The sequence below is a fragment of the Nannospalax galili genome, unplaced genomic scaffold (genome assembly GCF_000622305.1).
Source record: "Nannospalax galili isolate Female #2095 unplaced genomic scaffold, S.galili_v1.0 scaffold777, whole genome shotgun sequence".
Lineage (NCBI taxonomy): Eukaryota > Metazoa > Chordata > Mammalia > Rodentia > Spalacidae > Nannospalax > Nannospalax galili.
Window position 1 is genome coordinate 3,884,215 of NW_008341810.1, and position 16,973 is coordinate 3,901,187.

Here is a 16,973-nt window from a genome sequence, read left to right on the forward strand (position 1 = left end):
TTGTATTGGAGAATAAAAATGTCTACTCAGTACTTCTGTAGCACTTTGGAAATTTATAGAAATACCAGTTTTACTTTTATGTAATAAAGGCTTCTGGTATCTGGGGACATTTTTGTATTTTACTAATTCAGTTTCTTCTGAGTATTTTAATTCAGTATTAGGTAATACAGTATTACATAATAAAATGGACCATATATTTTACTTGTGAACCATATCTATTGAACTAAAAAAAGAAACTTTTCTACCACATGTGAAAAACTGGTTTAAACTTACGTAATAAGGGGACTGGAGAGATGGCTCAGTGGTTAAAAGTACTGGCTACTCCTGCAGAGAACCTGAGTTCGATTCCCAGCACCCACATGGTAACTCAAGTTCCAGGGGAATTCAGTGCCCTCTTCTGATCGCTGTAGGCCTTGCATGACGTGGGTGTATTTACATACGTGCAGGCAATATATTCATACACATAAAAGAAAAAAACCTTACACAATAAACTGCATATACCCCAATACTATCAGAATTATGTATTTTAGATTAATTGCTACCAACTTTGAGTACCCAAAAGTCATTTCCTCAATACTTAACCTGTGTTCCCAAATTTGCACTTAAAGCTATTGCATCACTTTGTAATGTTTGTACTTTTAAGTATTTATCCAGGAAATTTAAGAGTATATATGCATAGTACTTAGCAATAACAAAAACCAAACTTTAGTCACAAAGCAACATGGGTGGATCTTCAAAGAATGCTAAGCAAAAGAAGCTGTAAGAGAACATACTGTATGGTTCCCTTTATATGAGAATACCATGTGCAGAAGAGTCCCCAGCAATAAGAAGTGGACCAGTCAGTTGCCTGGCACTAGAGTGAAGGGAGGGACAGACTGCCAAGAAATACAAGGAAACGTGGATGAAATTACACAGATGACAAGTGTTTCCAAGTTGTACACTTTAATATAGGGTTTATTATGTGTGGATTAAACCTCAATCAGGTTACCATAGAGCAGTAGATATAAAATAATAGTGTTTATAGCAGCAACCACTTTATTTATTTGTTTATTTATTTATTTATTTTTTTATTTACTTACTTATGTCTTGGGTCTCTAGCCCAGGCTGCATCAAACTCCTTATGTAGATGGGAATAACCTTGAACATCTGATTCTCCTGCCTCTACTTCCCCAGTGCTGGGAATACAGGTGTGAACCACCTAGTTTTGGTTTTTAGACAAAGATCCATCTGCCTCTGCCTCCCAAGTGCTGGGATTAAAGGCGTGTGCCACCACGCCTTGCAACAGCAGCCACTTTAAAGTGTGCACTAAGTACCCGTTTGTAATAGCTCTTGAGTAATTAGATTTTGGTGGAAACTTCATTCTTTTGTGCTGAGTATTTTATGTACTTTCACTGAGGTAAGATATTTGATATAAACTAAAAGAAATAAACCTGGCATATATCACCAGAGATTATGGTAGTACTCTTACCTTAAAAGTTGCCTATTTCAGTTTTTTCATTATTATGTTAAAGACATTTAGTAATGACAACCATCTTTCTTTAAATTGTAGGAAATACTTTTCTCTTGCTCCTAGTGTTTCCATTTCTGCTGCAGAAAAACTGAAGTGAGGAATGGCCTACATTCTGTAGTCAGACTATCTTGAGGTTCCTTCCGCTAGACCTTATTACATTTTGCTGTGTCTTTGGCAGAGTTTTATGTAGAAATGCTTTCTGTGTCACCTAATTATTTCTGTGGTACTCTACCAAAAGTCATATCTTAATAAGATCATTTTATTGTTATCCTAAAAAATCAGTAATAGTGGTGACATATTCCTTTAATCCCTGCACTCAAGAGGCAGAAGCAGGCAGATCTCTGTAAGACTGAGGCCATCCTGTCTGCACAGCAAGTTCAAGGCCAGGCAGGGCCAGCTTTTTATCTAAAAAGACCGAAAAAAAAAAAAAAAAAGTGATAGTGGGCAAATATCAAACGTGGGTAAATATCAAACATGTAAGCAATGGATTGTCTAGATTATCTTTAAAGTTAATATTTACAAGCTGTCTTTGAGAGGAAAAAAATGAAACCAATACTAAGTAAGCATATAATGTCAATTTTTAACAATTATGAAATGCCTTCTTTTTGCAAAGATAACCCCTTCCCTTTCTACATGAATTTGTTTCTTTCTCGAAACTTAATTTTTATAGCTTTATAAGAGACTTTATCCTTAAATCTCAATAATTATTGTCAGTAATTTACCCTTTGAAAATATTGTTATAGGTTTATTATAAACATCATTTTTCTCCTATTTAGGAATCAAACTGGATTAATGATAAAGAATTGCTTATTAAAATAGCTGCAATTGATAATGGTCTAGCATTTCCTTTTAAACATCCTGATGAATGGAGAACATGTGAGTATTAAGATTCTATAATTAGTGCATTTTCCCAGATTGAAAAGTACAAAATTGACAGATATCAAATGGCAGAAGAAACTGGATGAAGTGCGATTGCTTGTTAGGGCTCAGATCTAGGCATCAAGGATTCAGAGGTGCAGACTTAGTCTGGTTATGTATCATTTACTTGTTTTTGAATGATGTGTTTGCTTTAGAATTTTAGTCTATGTGAGCCTTGGAAAATAGATTTGATAACTTTGTCATTTTTAAGGTATAGATCATGTAGGAATCATTTATTTGGATACTTGGTAGACCTATGTGCTCATGTTTCTGGTTGCACGCACTATAAATGATTAAGATTTGCCCCCTGCCACTTCTAGTGGGGACACCTTCCCATCCTCTTTTGCAGATGATTATGATGCATGTGGAGCCAGTTTAGAACATTTCTTTTGTATTTTAAATTGTCTTGAATTCTGATTTATAAGTTTAATGCTTAATGTAGAATTCTCCTATAAGAAAAATCCCCTCTGCACATATTCAAATTTAGAAGGTAAATAAACTGATGTTTAGAATTTGCCTTAGGGCTGGAGAGATGGCTCAGTGGTTAAGAGCACTGCCTGCTCTTGCAGAGGACTGGGCTTAGATTCCCAGCACCTACATGGCAGTTAACAGCCATCTGTAACTCCAGTTCCAGGGGATCTGATGCCCTCCTCTGGCCTCCACAGGCATTACATGTACATAATGCACTTAAATACACATAAAGTAATGCAGGCAAAACACTTATACATAAAATAAAAATAAAAATATGTACTAAAAATTTAAAGATAATCTCTGCATCTATGATTATGCCTCTTTCAAATACCTGTAATTTATAAGTGTGCTTTTTTTCATGTTAAAGCTTACCAAAGATTTTTCTCTTGTTTAGCATTGGCCTATTTGTTTACATATTCATTGAGTTTTTAGATTATTTTATTCATCACATTTTTCAATTTGCTTGTTTTTTTCTCTTTGCTTATGTTTTTTCATCATTATTCTTTTTTTGTGTGTTACTTTTTCCCTCATATCTCTTATTTGCTTCTTTCACTGTGACAAAATGCCTAGGAAAATCTACTTAGGGAAGGAAAGGTTTATTTTGGTTCATAGTCCCAGAAGTTTCACACCCTGGTCACTTGGCCCTGTTGCTTTGGGTCTGTGTTAGCATAGACTATTGTGACAGAAGTGCATGGTATAGATGATTATTTCGTGGTAGCTGGAAAGAGACACAAATGTGGCAGGAGCTCAGTGTCCCCTTCAGAGGTGTGCACCCAGTGGCCCAACTCCCTTCCACTTAAGCCCCACCTTCCAAAAGTTCCAACACTCCAGTAGCTCATAGACCTGCAACCAAACCTTCAACATGTGGTCCTATGAGAAGGACTGAAGACCCAAACTGTAGAAATGCTTGTCAGGCCACACACTGCTGTGTCTCATTTTGTCCAAACCTTGAGTTGGATGTACTGCTCTGCTGTTCTGCTTTGCATATTCATCCTTTATGATTTTCTTTTTGATCAGAGCAATTTAGAAATATTTTGATTAAAAATATTTATAGATAGCTGGGTGTGGTGGTGCATGCCTTTAATCCTAGCACTTGGGAGGCAGAGGTAGGCAGATTTCTGTGAGTTCAAGGCCAGCCTGGTCTACCTAGAGAGTTCTAGGCCAGCTGGGGCTACAGGGAGACCTGTCTTAAAAAGGCCAAAAAATATATGTATTTCTAGATAAAAAGTTTTCTAGATCAGTTTGTTTCTTAAAAATTCTGTTCATGGGGCTGGAGAGATAGCTCAGCGGTTAAGAACACTGGTTGTTCTTGCAGAAGACCCGGGTTTAAATCCCAGCACCCACATGGCAGCTAACAACTGTCCATAACTCCAGTCCCAGGGGATCCGACAGCCTCTTCTGACCTCCACGGGCATTGCACAACACAGACACACTTACCTACATGCAGGCAATACATACATACACAAAAAAACAAATAATAAATACAATTTTTAAAAAATTCTGTTCATTGTTTGTGTTTAAAGTGTTCATCATTGCTGTTTTTCAGTATTTCAGACTTACAGTACTGAGCCTATACCCAAAGTCTGTACTGTGATCAGTGAATATGGCCTATGTGGACTTTTTTACACTTTTTGATAATTTCTTTGTGATCTTAAATATGGGGAATTTGGAGGACTGTATTTGAAAGAACTTGTTTGGGCACAATGTTTCCTACATCTATCTGCTTGTTAAAACTTGTTACTAGTTTTAGAATGCCCTTGACTTAATTTTGTCCACTTAATTTTTTTTTTTTTTTTCGCCCTGAACATGGTCTCCCTGTAGCCCCAGCTGGCCTGGAATTCACTATGTAGACCAGGTTGGCCTCAGTCTCACAGAGAACCTCCTGTCTCTGCCTCCCAGTGCTAAGATTAAAGGTATGAGTCGCCACACCAGACAATCTATTACTTTTTGAGAGGCACTTCAAAGTCATCAAAACTAGTTTTTGTCAGTTTCTTGCATTTTTGGCTTTGTATTTCACATGCTAAAGGTCCAGTGTTTAATTAAAATTCTTGGGTTTATTAGTATGAAATGGATCACACTTTGTTTTCAGTGTTTTTTGTTTTTTCCCCTCTTGTAATGTTGCTATACCTCACTTCATTTTGTTAACAGTGCTTAGAGGGGTTCCTTACTTCTATTTCTAACTTCCACCATTTTGTTTTAGGTGATGACATAAAACAGTAAGATTTCTTTTAATCCAATCTCAGTCTTTCAGTAGGTAGATTAAAGTATCAGTAAGTTTGAACTTTTCCTACTGTCTTATTTGTTGTACTTAATCATAAATTCTTACTCTTTTTCCCCCCTTTCCTATGTTTTGTGAAACTGATTTGAAATGTCTTAGATCCTTTTATTTTTCCCCTTAAGCATTTGAAACCTAGATCCAGATTGCATTTTTAAAGTGTTAGGTTTATAGTCTTCCTATAAAACATCTGGGAAGTTTTGCTAAACATGTGGTTGGGAACAAAAGTCTGTAGCTTACAGGGGAATCATATTAAGAGTGTGGAAATTTTTTTAGTTGTCATCCTGAGAGTGAAAGCTATGGAATTATTCGCTGTCATCCAGGGAAATGGAGAACAAGTGCTACTATCTCCTGATACAGTGCCAGAAACATAAATAATAAAAGTTTGATGAGTGTCTAATAAATGAAGGAGGAAAAAGACTAGTGTAGAGCCTGGGGGAACAGGAACATTGAAAGAGAGAGAAAAAGCTGGCAGAAGAGAGGAAATGACTTACAAGACAGAAAGCTTTTCGAGAGTGATTTCTCCAAAGCCACAGTGGAGGAGCTTCATAAAGGAGATGAGTTGGGCACTGCACTGAGGTTATGTAGCCTGACTGCACTTGGGCTCAGAGGCTCAGAGGAGGATGTTTGGATGGTGATAGTGGAAGTGGAGGGAGGATAGGGATAAGAAGCAGAAGTAAGCAGAGAGTGAGAGCTTTTCTTTTATGAAATTGTTCAGAGAATGGTAAAAGGAAACGAGACAGCTTCTCACTGCATGCAGAGTAATGAGTAGGAGTGAGAAGGAATAGATCCAAGGACAGATCACTTTCCTTCTGAAGCAGCTCAAGGATTAGGAAATATAGACCATCCATAATAGGGAATGAATGGTGGAGGGAATAAAAATATGAGGTACACGATTCAGATCTTAACCCATCAGAAAGCAGCTCGGGGCTATAATTCACTAGCTCCACCCATATGACCCTATTACATCTGCCACCTAGGTCTCAAGTCCAGAAGGTTCCCAACTTCCCAAAACAGCACTACCACCTACTAAGTGTTCAAACATGTGACCTTGTGGGAGATATTTCACATTCAAACTGTAACAAGTAGAGCCATCCAATTAGGGATTCTGAAATCTACATATATAACCCCCAGAAGATTCCACTAGTCTTACCATTAAGCTATATCCCTAGTCCAGAGTCAAATTTTTTTTAATTGCTTAAAGCCATCTATTTACTTTAATGATTTAAAATTTTAGAGTATCTTATATATACAAGTGCCCCATTTCACGATCATTTGTGGCTGTGGAAGATGGTGACCTCACCCATGGTGAGGTCTGGTCCTGTGAATGAATTATGGGTTCTCACCAATTTCTAACCTCAGAACTTGATATGTTCAGATATTTTTTTGAGCTGGGACTGTTTGAATTAAATGCTTTATCAAATTCTGATTCTTGGCTGTCTGAAAGGCAGAAATGTAACTACTTCAGTTAGGAACTCGCTGTGCTTTAGCATCCTAATTGGCCATCCGAACTTAGAATCCAAGTAACTTGGATTGTAAAGAAGATTGTATTTGGAAAACTTCTTTGTCCTTTCCTTTCTTTGGGAGAATGTAGGAGTTGCAGGAAAGAATGGGATAAATGTGAATTTGAATAAACCATTTCTTGCCACTGATTAACAGAATTATCTTTTCTACTAGATCCATTTCACTGGGCTTGGCTTCCTCAAGCAAAAATTCCTTTTTCTGAAGAAATAAGAAACTTGATTCTGCCTTACATTTCTGACATGAACTTTGTACAAGATTTGTGTGAAGATCTTTATGAACTTTTTAAGGTAAGTAAATGTTTAATTTGGAGGATCTTTTGACTTATGATGTACCTTTCTTTCACATTCAATTTTATTTTTGTTTCTGTGATGTTAATGTTTGAACTTAGGGCCTTCTGCAAGCTAGACAAGCATTTAACCACTGAGCTGTGTTCCTAGCCCTGACATTGTGAATGGTCAGACTGCTATAAGAAGGGGCCCAGACTGGGTAGTTTAAGCTGTACGTACTTCTTTTTTTTTTTTTTTTAATGTTTTATTCCTATTTTTTATGTATATGAGTGTATTACCCGCATGTAGGCAAGTGCACCCGTGTTGTGTAATGCCCGAGTAGGTCAGAAGAAGGCATCAGATCCCCTGGAACTGGAGTTATAGACAGTTGTTAGCTGCTGTGTGGGTGCTGGGAATCAAATCTGCGTCCTCTGCAAGAGCAGCCAGTGCTCTTAACCACTGAGCCGTCTCTCTGGCCCCTATGCAGTACACACTTCTTTCTCACAGTTCTGGAGGCTGGGAAGTCTGAAATCAGAGTTCGAGTGACATCAGCCAGCTGGAGGTGGCTTTCTTCTAACTCATTCATTGCATCTACCCGTTTCGAGGACAGCAAAGTAGCTCTAGAGCTACTTCTTAAGGACACTTAACTCCATTTGTGGGAGGCCCACCTTCTCCAAGGCTTGATATTCAAATCCCTTAACATGAGATGAGATTTCATCACATTAATTTGGTGACACACAAGCATTCAGTCCATAATAGGTACCTTGCTTTCTTAGTTACATTAACTTAAAACATCCCTGCAGCACTATTTTTATCATTTCAGTTTAACTGTTGATGAAATTAATGTTGAGAATGTCAAGTTTATTGCTCAAGTTTGAGATGCAAACACGTCTGTGTTACACAGCATAATTTTTGCTTAGTGTTGATAGCTTACTTTCATCTGCAGGTGTATGTGTGTAGTTCTTGGAGAGGAAAAAATGAAGCAAATATTTGTCCACATACTGCTTTTTTAAATGTTTGGGTTTTGATTATTAAAGAAAATGCAATTCTAAAAAATATTTTTAAGAAATCTCACAGTTACTTCTTGTATTACTACTGACAGAATACTCTGACATAGCAGCAGAATTAATTGTTTTGTTTTTACAGTAGCATAAATTTGTAAAGTTATATTTACTAGGTATTAAATCAAGAATTAATTTTTTTAAAGTTGAATTTTTCCAAAATTACTCTTTAAATTGTAATATGTGTTTGGTGACTTGATGTTTTAGTTAAGTCTTCTGTTGTGATAAACACCATGACCAAAAAACACCTTGGGGAGGAAAGGGTCCAGTCCATGCTTGAAGGAAGCCAAGGCTGGAAGCTGGAGGCAGGAACTGTATTTCTTAAACAGCCCATGCCCACAGGGGGCTGTGCCCTCCTACATCAATTAGCAGTTAAGGAAATGCCTTGTAAACATAGCCAAGGCCCATCTAATGGAAATAATTCCTCAGTTGAAGTTCTTTCTTCCCAGCTATCTCTAGTTTGTGTCAAGTTGAGGAAAATTAACCAGCATACCTGTATGATTTAATTCTTATAAAAAGCCAAACTCAACTGGCTAGAAAGCCATCTTAAATCCTTTCTGGATATAAGCAAATAAAACTTTTCTTGTTGTTCTAGAGCTTTCCAAAAATACCTGAGGTTAAAATACTCTTGTTATGTTGTCAAATCAAGAAAGCTTTCTTACAGCCTCATTTGCTACATGGAAGAGTTCATTTGTTTTAAAATTCTGTATTTGTTTCAAAGATTTTGGTGTTCTAGATTGTATTAATTTTCTTTCTTTCTGCAATAGACTGACAAAGGATTTGACAAAGCTGCTTTTGAGAGTCAGATGTCTGTGATGAGAGGACAGGTAGGTCACCATGTGATGATACTGTCCATTAAGAGGTGTGTGTCCTTGACAGTATCAGTTTTTCTCCCACTGTGAGACAGAAGTGGAGCTCCTAATACTACCTGTGATGCTGTACCAAGGTATAGTGTAGATGAGAAGTGAAGTTGATTTCAATAATATCCTGCTTCTATTGGGCTATCCATTAGCTACTTTTTTAATCTTCTGTGTTATTTATTTAACCATTGTTTCCCCGTCATGATTGTTTGCCCCCCTTTTGGTTCTCATGTGCAGTCTAGAGCCTCATGTACTATATATGCTGGACAAACATTTTTCTACTGAACTGTATCCTCAGCCCCGTTTGTCCCCATTACAAAGGCCATTTCTTCCTCAGGTTCATTTGCTTGGGCATTTTAATACCAAATTCTTTTGCCAGTAGATTATTTTCCTTCTAGAACATGTTGGGCTTTTCTAGAGCAGTTACATGATTGTGAGAGAACTACAAAATTTTAACTCAGTCCTCCTATCCCCTCCTCCTGAGCACTCCCAAGTAGCGAGAAAGCCAGAGGTCTGTTAGTGTGGACCTTTAGGTCTGTTGATTCACAAGTGATACCGGCTTCTTTAGCTTTATTCCAAAAGGAAGATCTGAAATGAAAACAAATTCTTGGCTTTTAAGTGACTCCAAACTAATGTCCCTACTCTAAAGCATATATTTAATGTAGGACAACCATTTCCCTCCATGTTATGGCAAAAATGGTTTTTACACTATTATATACAGTACTATAATGGTAAATAAGGAAATCAGATATTTATTAATTCATCAAATATTTACAATAGAATAGGATAGAGCTAGAGTACAGAATGCCTTTAGAACTATAATAAATCCACACCAAGGGATTGGAGAAGGTAGGAACTCAACATTAAAGAAGGGTTGTGATAGGAAATATTTGAAGGGGAGATCTTATTCTGGGTTTCAGCTTCTGTATACTCTCTGAATTGTGTGTGGGGTTTTGAATTTAGGTGTATTTTGAGTGAGGGGCAGGTAGGACTTACTGTTTCAGCAGCAAGATCTCTAATCCTGAAGTGATTTTGGAGAAAGTGAAGCTGGGTAATTTTGCATATTGGTTTCACAGATGAGGAGACCAGGGCCAAGGAGCCTAGCTAGAAGGCTTTCAAGATTAATGGAAGGGATGTGAGGGATCCATGGTTATAATTATATAGCAGTGTTACCATCCCAAAATGGATTTTAACTAAGTTTTCAGGTGGAAAGAATTCTGCCAGTTTGGTTTCTGCTTGAAAAAAAATTGACTTGGCATATCAGTATGTTTCATCTTCTAGACTTTTCTTATTCTTAACAGTGTATAACAGTCTCTTATCCTCTGGAGGTCTGTCCTAAGCCCTCAAGCAGACACCTGAAATCAAGTACTGTGCACACATGCCTATAAAATTTGATTAACAACAGTAATAAAGTGAAACAATTATAACAGTATTCTGTAATAAAAGTTATTTGAAACTTACAGATTATTTTTGGAATTAATCTTTAAAAATATTTTATAATCAATATTTTCAGATTGAGGTTGGCTGTGATAGATAACTGAAATCAGATGAGTGGGAATATCTGAATTAAATTGAAAATGCTATAAACAGTTTTGTAAGTTTCATTGGTGAAGTTAGCACATGAGGAGTCTAAAGTTAAAACAAAAAACTACCTAGCCGGGCATGGTAGCGTACGCCTTTAGTCCCAGCACTCAGGAGGCAGAGGCAGGCAGATCTCTGTGAGTTCAAGGTCAGCCTGGTCTATATAGTGAGTTCCAGGACAGCTGGGGCTACAGAGAGACCCTGTCTCAAAAAAAAGACCAAAAGAAAAAAAACCCAAAAAACTATCTACCTTAGAGGACATTCAGTTCTGAGGTCAAATAAGATATGCCAGTGCAGATCTGCTGTCTTGAGTTCATTAATTCATAGACTGTCTCATTCACAAAGGAGCTAAAGTGTTTTTAAAAAAACCACATGTGTTAGCCAGGTGTGGTGACGCACACCTTTAATCCCAGCACTTGGGAGGCAGAGGCAGGCAGATCTCTGTGAGTTTGAGGCCAGCCTGGTCTACAGAGAGAGTTCCAGCTCAAAAAGACCAAAAAAATTTAAAAAAAGCATGTGGAGAGCCAGACTTGGTGTTTCATGTTATAATCCCAGTGCTCTGGAGGCTGAGGCAGAAGGATCTTCACTCAATTGAAGGCAGCAAGGACTACTTTGAAAGATCCTAGCTCCAAAAAACAGAGAGAGAGAGAGAGAGAGAGAGAGAGAGAGAGAGAGAGAGAAAAGAGAGAGAGGATATTAAATTAACCCAAAAACACATTCAAAAATGCATGACAGGGTCAAAATCTGAGATGAGAAAGAAAATGATAGTATCTTAAGCATTTTGATTTGATACTCTGATTTTACTATTTTTGCATATGTATGTGTGTGGTGTGCATGTATGTGTGTTCGGATGTGCATGTGTACATGTATGTGCATGCATATAGAGACCCAAGGCTGACAGTGGGTGTTTTCCTTGACTGTTCTCCGTCATATTGAGGCAGGGTCTCTTTGAGCCCAGAGCTTCCATTTCTGCTAGTGTGGCTAGCCAGCTTGGTCTGGGGATCACCTCTTTCTGTTTCCCTTGTGCTGTGATTATTTTTGGGTTTTGGGAATCTGGACTCTGGTCCTCATGCTTTTTATCCACTGAGCCATCTTTCAGACCTTATTTTCTAATTCTAATTTTTTTTTTTTTTTTTTGTTTTTTTGAGATAGGTTCTCCTTGTAGCCCCAGCTGGCCTGGAACTCACCATGTAGACCAGGCTGGCCTCGAACTCAGAGATCCTCCTGCTTCTGCCTCCCAAGTGCTGAGATTAAAGATGTGCACCAGCACGCCAAGCCTCTAATTTTAATCTTATAACAAGCTTTCTGATAGCCTGAAAAGTATAATGTACATTTGACCATGGACCTGATTGTGTAACTCTGATTTCAGCTATCCTTTTTTAAAAGTCAGCCTAAAAAGCAGGTATTATTCTTTGTTCTAAACTAAATTAGCACTTAGAAAACAGAGGCCCAGCAATAACAACAAAATAACAGTATGGTTTTTGTACATTACAAACATCAGCAGCAGCATTTTGGCACTTCGAGTCCAGAAGCTTGTGTTATCCCTGTCTTATTCCCTCTCCCTCAAGTTGTTGTTAGTGATCCTCTGATAGTCACTTTGCCCTAGTTTGTGTTAAGTCTCAACTCCATGCATCATCAGTGACATGCTCTAGTTCTTCCCAGGAAGCTGTGAACTGAATTAGGATATAGGTATTCCTCACAACTCCAGACCAGCAGTTAGTGAAAGTTACCAACAAACCAATTTGAAGTTTATTTTAAGTAGCAATAGGTCAAAACAAGGTTCAATAAAATTTACTTTCTATTTGTACCTATTTGAAACGCTGGACCTCAGAATATATTTATGAGAACTATGAAGTGTGTTTTCTATAGGATCTGAAAAGGAAATGGCAGAAATAATAAAACTTTTATGAAAACACGAAGAACTCATGCTCAGTGATTGACAAGCCGGAGAAGCCCATTCACAGATTAAGCACTGTTGTAAAGAAAGTGAAGCTAACACTTCAGTGCCTCGAAAACATGACCTTTACTGCATGTGCGCTTGTGTGTCACTTCTCACTACATGCCTGCATTTTCTGTTGAAGAGGCTTGGCTTGGAGGGCTTGGGTAACCTGTTACATCTGTGAAATAAGAGGCATGTAGGCAGTGCCTCTTCCTGAGGCCTCACCATCTCCTCTGGATGTAGTAACATTCTAAATGGCATCGCTACCTGTCTTCCTGTCCATCTTCCACAGTATAATGACATCAGGGCTACAGGTACAGTACTGTGGAAAGTGCTTGCATGGCATATGAGAGGCCCTGGATTCAATTGCCTGCTCTACAGAACAAACAACAAAAACCTGAGAACAGTCTCAACAGCAAACTGATTTTTTTGGGATCTAAAACTCCCATGATGTGGCCATGTGCCCAGGCTCAAGTCTGAGCCTCCAGTACAGCTACCTGCCCTTAGCAGTGTGGCTCCACCCAAGTGCCCTTTTTTTGCACTTTACTGCTCCCCCCTAGCTGAGCACTTCCATGTCTCTTCCTCCTCACTTCCCAGTGGTGCCCTGGCACATGCTGCTTCTTTAGAGAGCAGTTCAGTCTTATGCTCCTTCAATACCCAGGTTGTTCTTCTGATTTCACAGTGCTCTTAGATTATAACTCATGTCGCATTCAAAAAAAATGTTTTTTGTATGTATGAGTATATTGTCTGCATGTGTGCAAATGCACCTGTGTCGTGGCAGTGCCCATGGAGGTCAGAAGAGGGTGTCAGATCCCCTGGAACTGGAGTTACAGACGGTTGTTAGCTACTATGTGGATGCTGGGAATTGAACCCAGGTCCTCTGCAAGAGCAGTCACTGCACTTAACCACTGAGCCATCTCTCCAGCCCCTTATGGCACATTTCACTTAGAAATTTGGTTTTAAGGACTGGCAAGATGGCTCAGTGTATATAGGCTCCTGACAACAAGCATGGTAACCTAGTTTAGTCCCCTGGACACCACATGGTGGAAGGAGAAAATGACTCTTAGAGGTTGGCCTCTGACCTCCATGCACATACTTGCAGTCACCCCCCCCACTACCACACATATACATAAACATACAGAATAAATAAATGTTAAAAAAAAAGAAGGCCATAGTTCTCCCAGATTTGTATATCCTTGAGCAGCTTTTTAAAAAAGTGGGCAGTATGTCCAGGAGAGATCTGATTGGAAGCAAGGCGGTGTTCTTCCACACTGTCCGCATGCTGCCTTGTGGTCATTTGCTGACATCACTGTTTCTAGATTTGGAGTTCTTCTGGGGTGTGCGTGGTTTTCCCTCCTGTGCAGTTCCTCTCTTCTCCAGCACTCAGTGCTGGGTAGATGTTTCTTCAGTAGTAAATGCAAGATTATTAGGGGTCTTCTGACCTCTCAGAGAAATAAATGCTAACAGTTAAGGCAGTTAAGGATTGCATAATTTCTCCTACTCTATAACCATTTGAAAATTATCTCGTACCTTTTCATTTTCTTGTACCTTTCTGTCTTCCAGATTCTCTGTGACACTCATGCATTGTTTTCAGAGTCAGAAAAATACCATGCATTACTTAACGTGGTATATTTAGATTAACATTTTTGGAGTAGAGTTTTTCCAAGCGAGTTAGAAGAAACTAATCAGAATACTTTATTCCTTCATCATGCTGCTCCACGTTTTAGGTTCATGGTACAGACAATGTTATAAACTTAAATTTTAGGTTCTTTAAAAGAATTAAAAAACCATTCTAAAATGTAATCTGTAACTACTGTTGCTAGTAATGATTTATTGCCCTAATATGTTAAGTAGTTCAAATCCTCTCAGATTTAAAAACACTTCTAATTTATGCTATTAAAGGTTATATGAAGTTACATACCACTATGGCTTTCTGTTCAAGCTCCATGCTTGTCCCATTTTTATAAGAACTAGTGAATTGCATAGTATGTGTATATTAGATGTTTTCAGATACCCCAACGGGAGATGTTGTTATGCCTAAAGTACAAAATAAAGTACAATATGTAAGAAAAAGGAAAATAAACTATTAAGATTTTATCTATAGCTGGGCATGGTGGCACATGCCTGTAATTCCAGCATTCAGAAGCAGAGGTAGGCGAATCATTCCACGTTTGAAACCAGCCTAGTTTACATAGCAAGTTTCAGGCTACCCAGAGCTACATAATGAGACTCTGACTCAAAGAAAAGAGGAAAAAAAAAAAAAAAATGGGGCTGGAGAGATGGCTTAGTGGTTAAGAGCACTGGCTGTTCTTGCAGAGGACCCAGGTTGGGATCCTGTGTCCACATGGTGCTAACAACCATCTGTAACTCCAGTTCCAGGGGATCCAATGTTCTTCTCTGACCTCCATGGGTACTGCATGACATGGGTGCACTTACATAACATGCAGGCAATATGCTCATACACATAAAATGAAATAAAAATAATAAATAAAGCTGGGTGTGGTAGTGGCACACACCTTTAGTCCCAGCATTCAGGAGGAAGACGCAGGTGGCTCTCTGTGAGTTCAAGGCCAGCCTGGTTTACATAGCAAGTTCCAGGCTAGCTGGAACTACAGGGAAACCCTGGCTCAAAAAAATTAATTAATTAATTAATTAATTAATTAAATAAATAAATAAATTTTTATAAAAGAATCTGAACAAAGTGTGGAAAAAGTTCATAAACTTAATCTGTATGTTCATAAACTTATTTGTATGTTCAAAAGTAGAAATTTTAAGTGTATCTTTATAGATCATAGGGTATGCTACTTTTCCTAGTTTTGTTTTTCCTATCTAAAATTAAATTTTTAGGAGCTGGAAAGATGGCTCAGCAGTTAAGAGCACTGACTGCTCTTGCAGAAGCCCCAGGTTCAATTCCTAGGATCCACATGGCAGCTACAAACCGTCTTTAACTCCAGTTCCAGGGGAATCCGACGCCCTCTCCTGACCTCCGCAGCATTGCACAACACAGGTGCACTCACATACATGCAGGCAATACACTTATACACATAAAATTTTTTTACTAAAATAAATAAAAATAATAAAAATAAAATATTTTTTAAAAAGTTAATGTTTAAATAACACTATTTTAAATGGATACCTTCCTACGTCCTCTAATCCACGTTTGGACCTGCCCTCTGCCTTCCCTCCCATAGCACTGCACTTTGAATACACAGTTTACCTACTAATGTTTACTGACACCTTCCCTCATTAAAACAAAGGCAGGAATTGACTTGTTTTAGCAGTCATGTCCCCAGCACTCACAGCAGAACCTACAAGATAGGAGGCATGCAGTAAGTTTATTTATTTGTTGAGTTAGAGGATATGGCAAATATTTATTTAAACATATTCTAGTGTTGCAATGTGTGAACCCTTTACTTTTTGGTCTCTGATTTCATTGTTCCTGGACATAGGTGCATTTGATAGTATTTTAGAATTACCAGTTGGTAACCGCTATTTAGTTCTGGGTCTGTGCACTTGTTTGTATTTAAACCTGTAAATGCCTACATACGGCACTTACTCCTCTTTACATTCCTCGGTGCAGCTGCTGTTGTACGTAAGTGGATGAAATAAAAATTGCAGCAATAAGGGGCTGGAGGAATGGTTCAGTGAGTGAGAGCACTGGCTGTTCTTGCAGAGAACCCGGGTTTGGTTCCTAGTACCCACATGGCAGCTAATAACCATCTATAACTCCAGTTCCAGGGAATTTGACACCCTCTTCTGACCTCCTCAGGCATTATATGACATGGGTCCACTTACATACTACATGCAGGCAATACAGTCAGACACACAAAATAAAAATAATAAATTTTTAAAAATTTAGAGATAAATGGCTAATTTAATACCAGTGCAGTGGTTTTTTTTTTGGTTTTTTTTTAGGTCCTTTTTTATTATTTGTTTATTTTTTTTTATTTTACGTGTATGCATGTATTGCCTGCATATAGGTAAGTACACCCGTGTCCTGCAATGCCCACGGAGGACAGAAGAGGCTATCGGATCCCCTGGAACTGTAGTTATAGACAGTTGTTAGCTGCCATGTGGGTGCTGGGATTTGAACCCAGGTCTTCTGCAAGAACAACCAGTGTTCTAAACCACTGAGGCATCTCTCTAGCCCTTTTTTGGTCTTTTCCAAATTGATGAATCTCATTTCTTCCCACAGATCTTAAACCTCACTCAGGCACTAAGAGATGGGAAGAGCCCTATGCAGCTGGTGCAGATGCCGTGTGTGATTGTGGAGCGCAGTACAAGTGGTGGCCAGGGGCGGATTGTACACCTCGGCAGCTCCTTCACCCAGACTGTCCACTGCAGGAAGCCATTCTTTTCCTCCTGGTAGCAGATGTAAGGGTAGCTGTGTGGCATTGTGGTGCTGATATAAACCTGCTGAAAGCACCGGTTGCCAGAACCTCAAATAAGTCTTTAAATATATACAAAATAATACTATATTTTGAATGTAATCAAAAGTTTACGATTTTTGTCCAAATATTAAATTTCTATTTCAGGGAAGAAGTGATATATCTTCTATATTTTATTTT

The 16,973-nt window shown here is 38.3% G+C and overlaps 1 protein-coding gene across 1 annotated transcript in view; it reads left to right on the forward strand.

Moving 5' to 3' along the window:
* Nucleotides 1–16,967, forward strand: part of Pi4k2b (phosphatidylinositol 4-kinase type 2 beta) — a 37,859-nt gene extending 20,892 nt beyond the window's left edge. The window contains exons 7-10 of the mRNA XM_008837333.3: nt 2,287–2,386; nt 6,852–6,985; nt 8,793–8,852; nt 16,601–16,967. Coding sequence (XP_008835555.1) covers nt 2,287–2,386; nt 6,852–6,985; nt 8,793–8,852; nt 16,601–16,774 — 468 coding nt within the window. The 3' untranslated portion in view covers nt 16,775–16,967. The remainder of the gene's footprint in view (nt 1–2,286; nt 2,387–6,851; nt 6,986–8,792; nt 8,853–16,600) is intronic.
* The last annotated feature ends 6 nt before the right edge of the window (nt 16,968–16,973 follow it).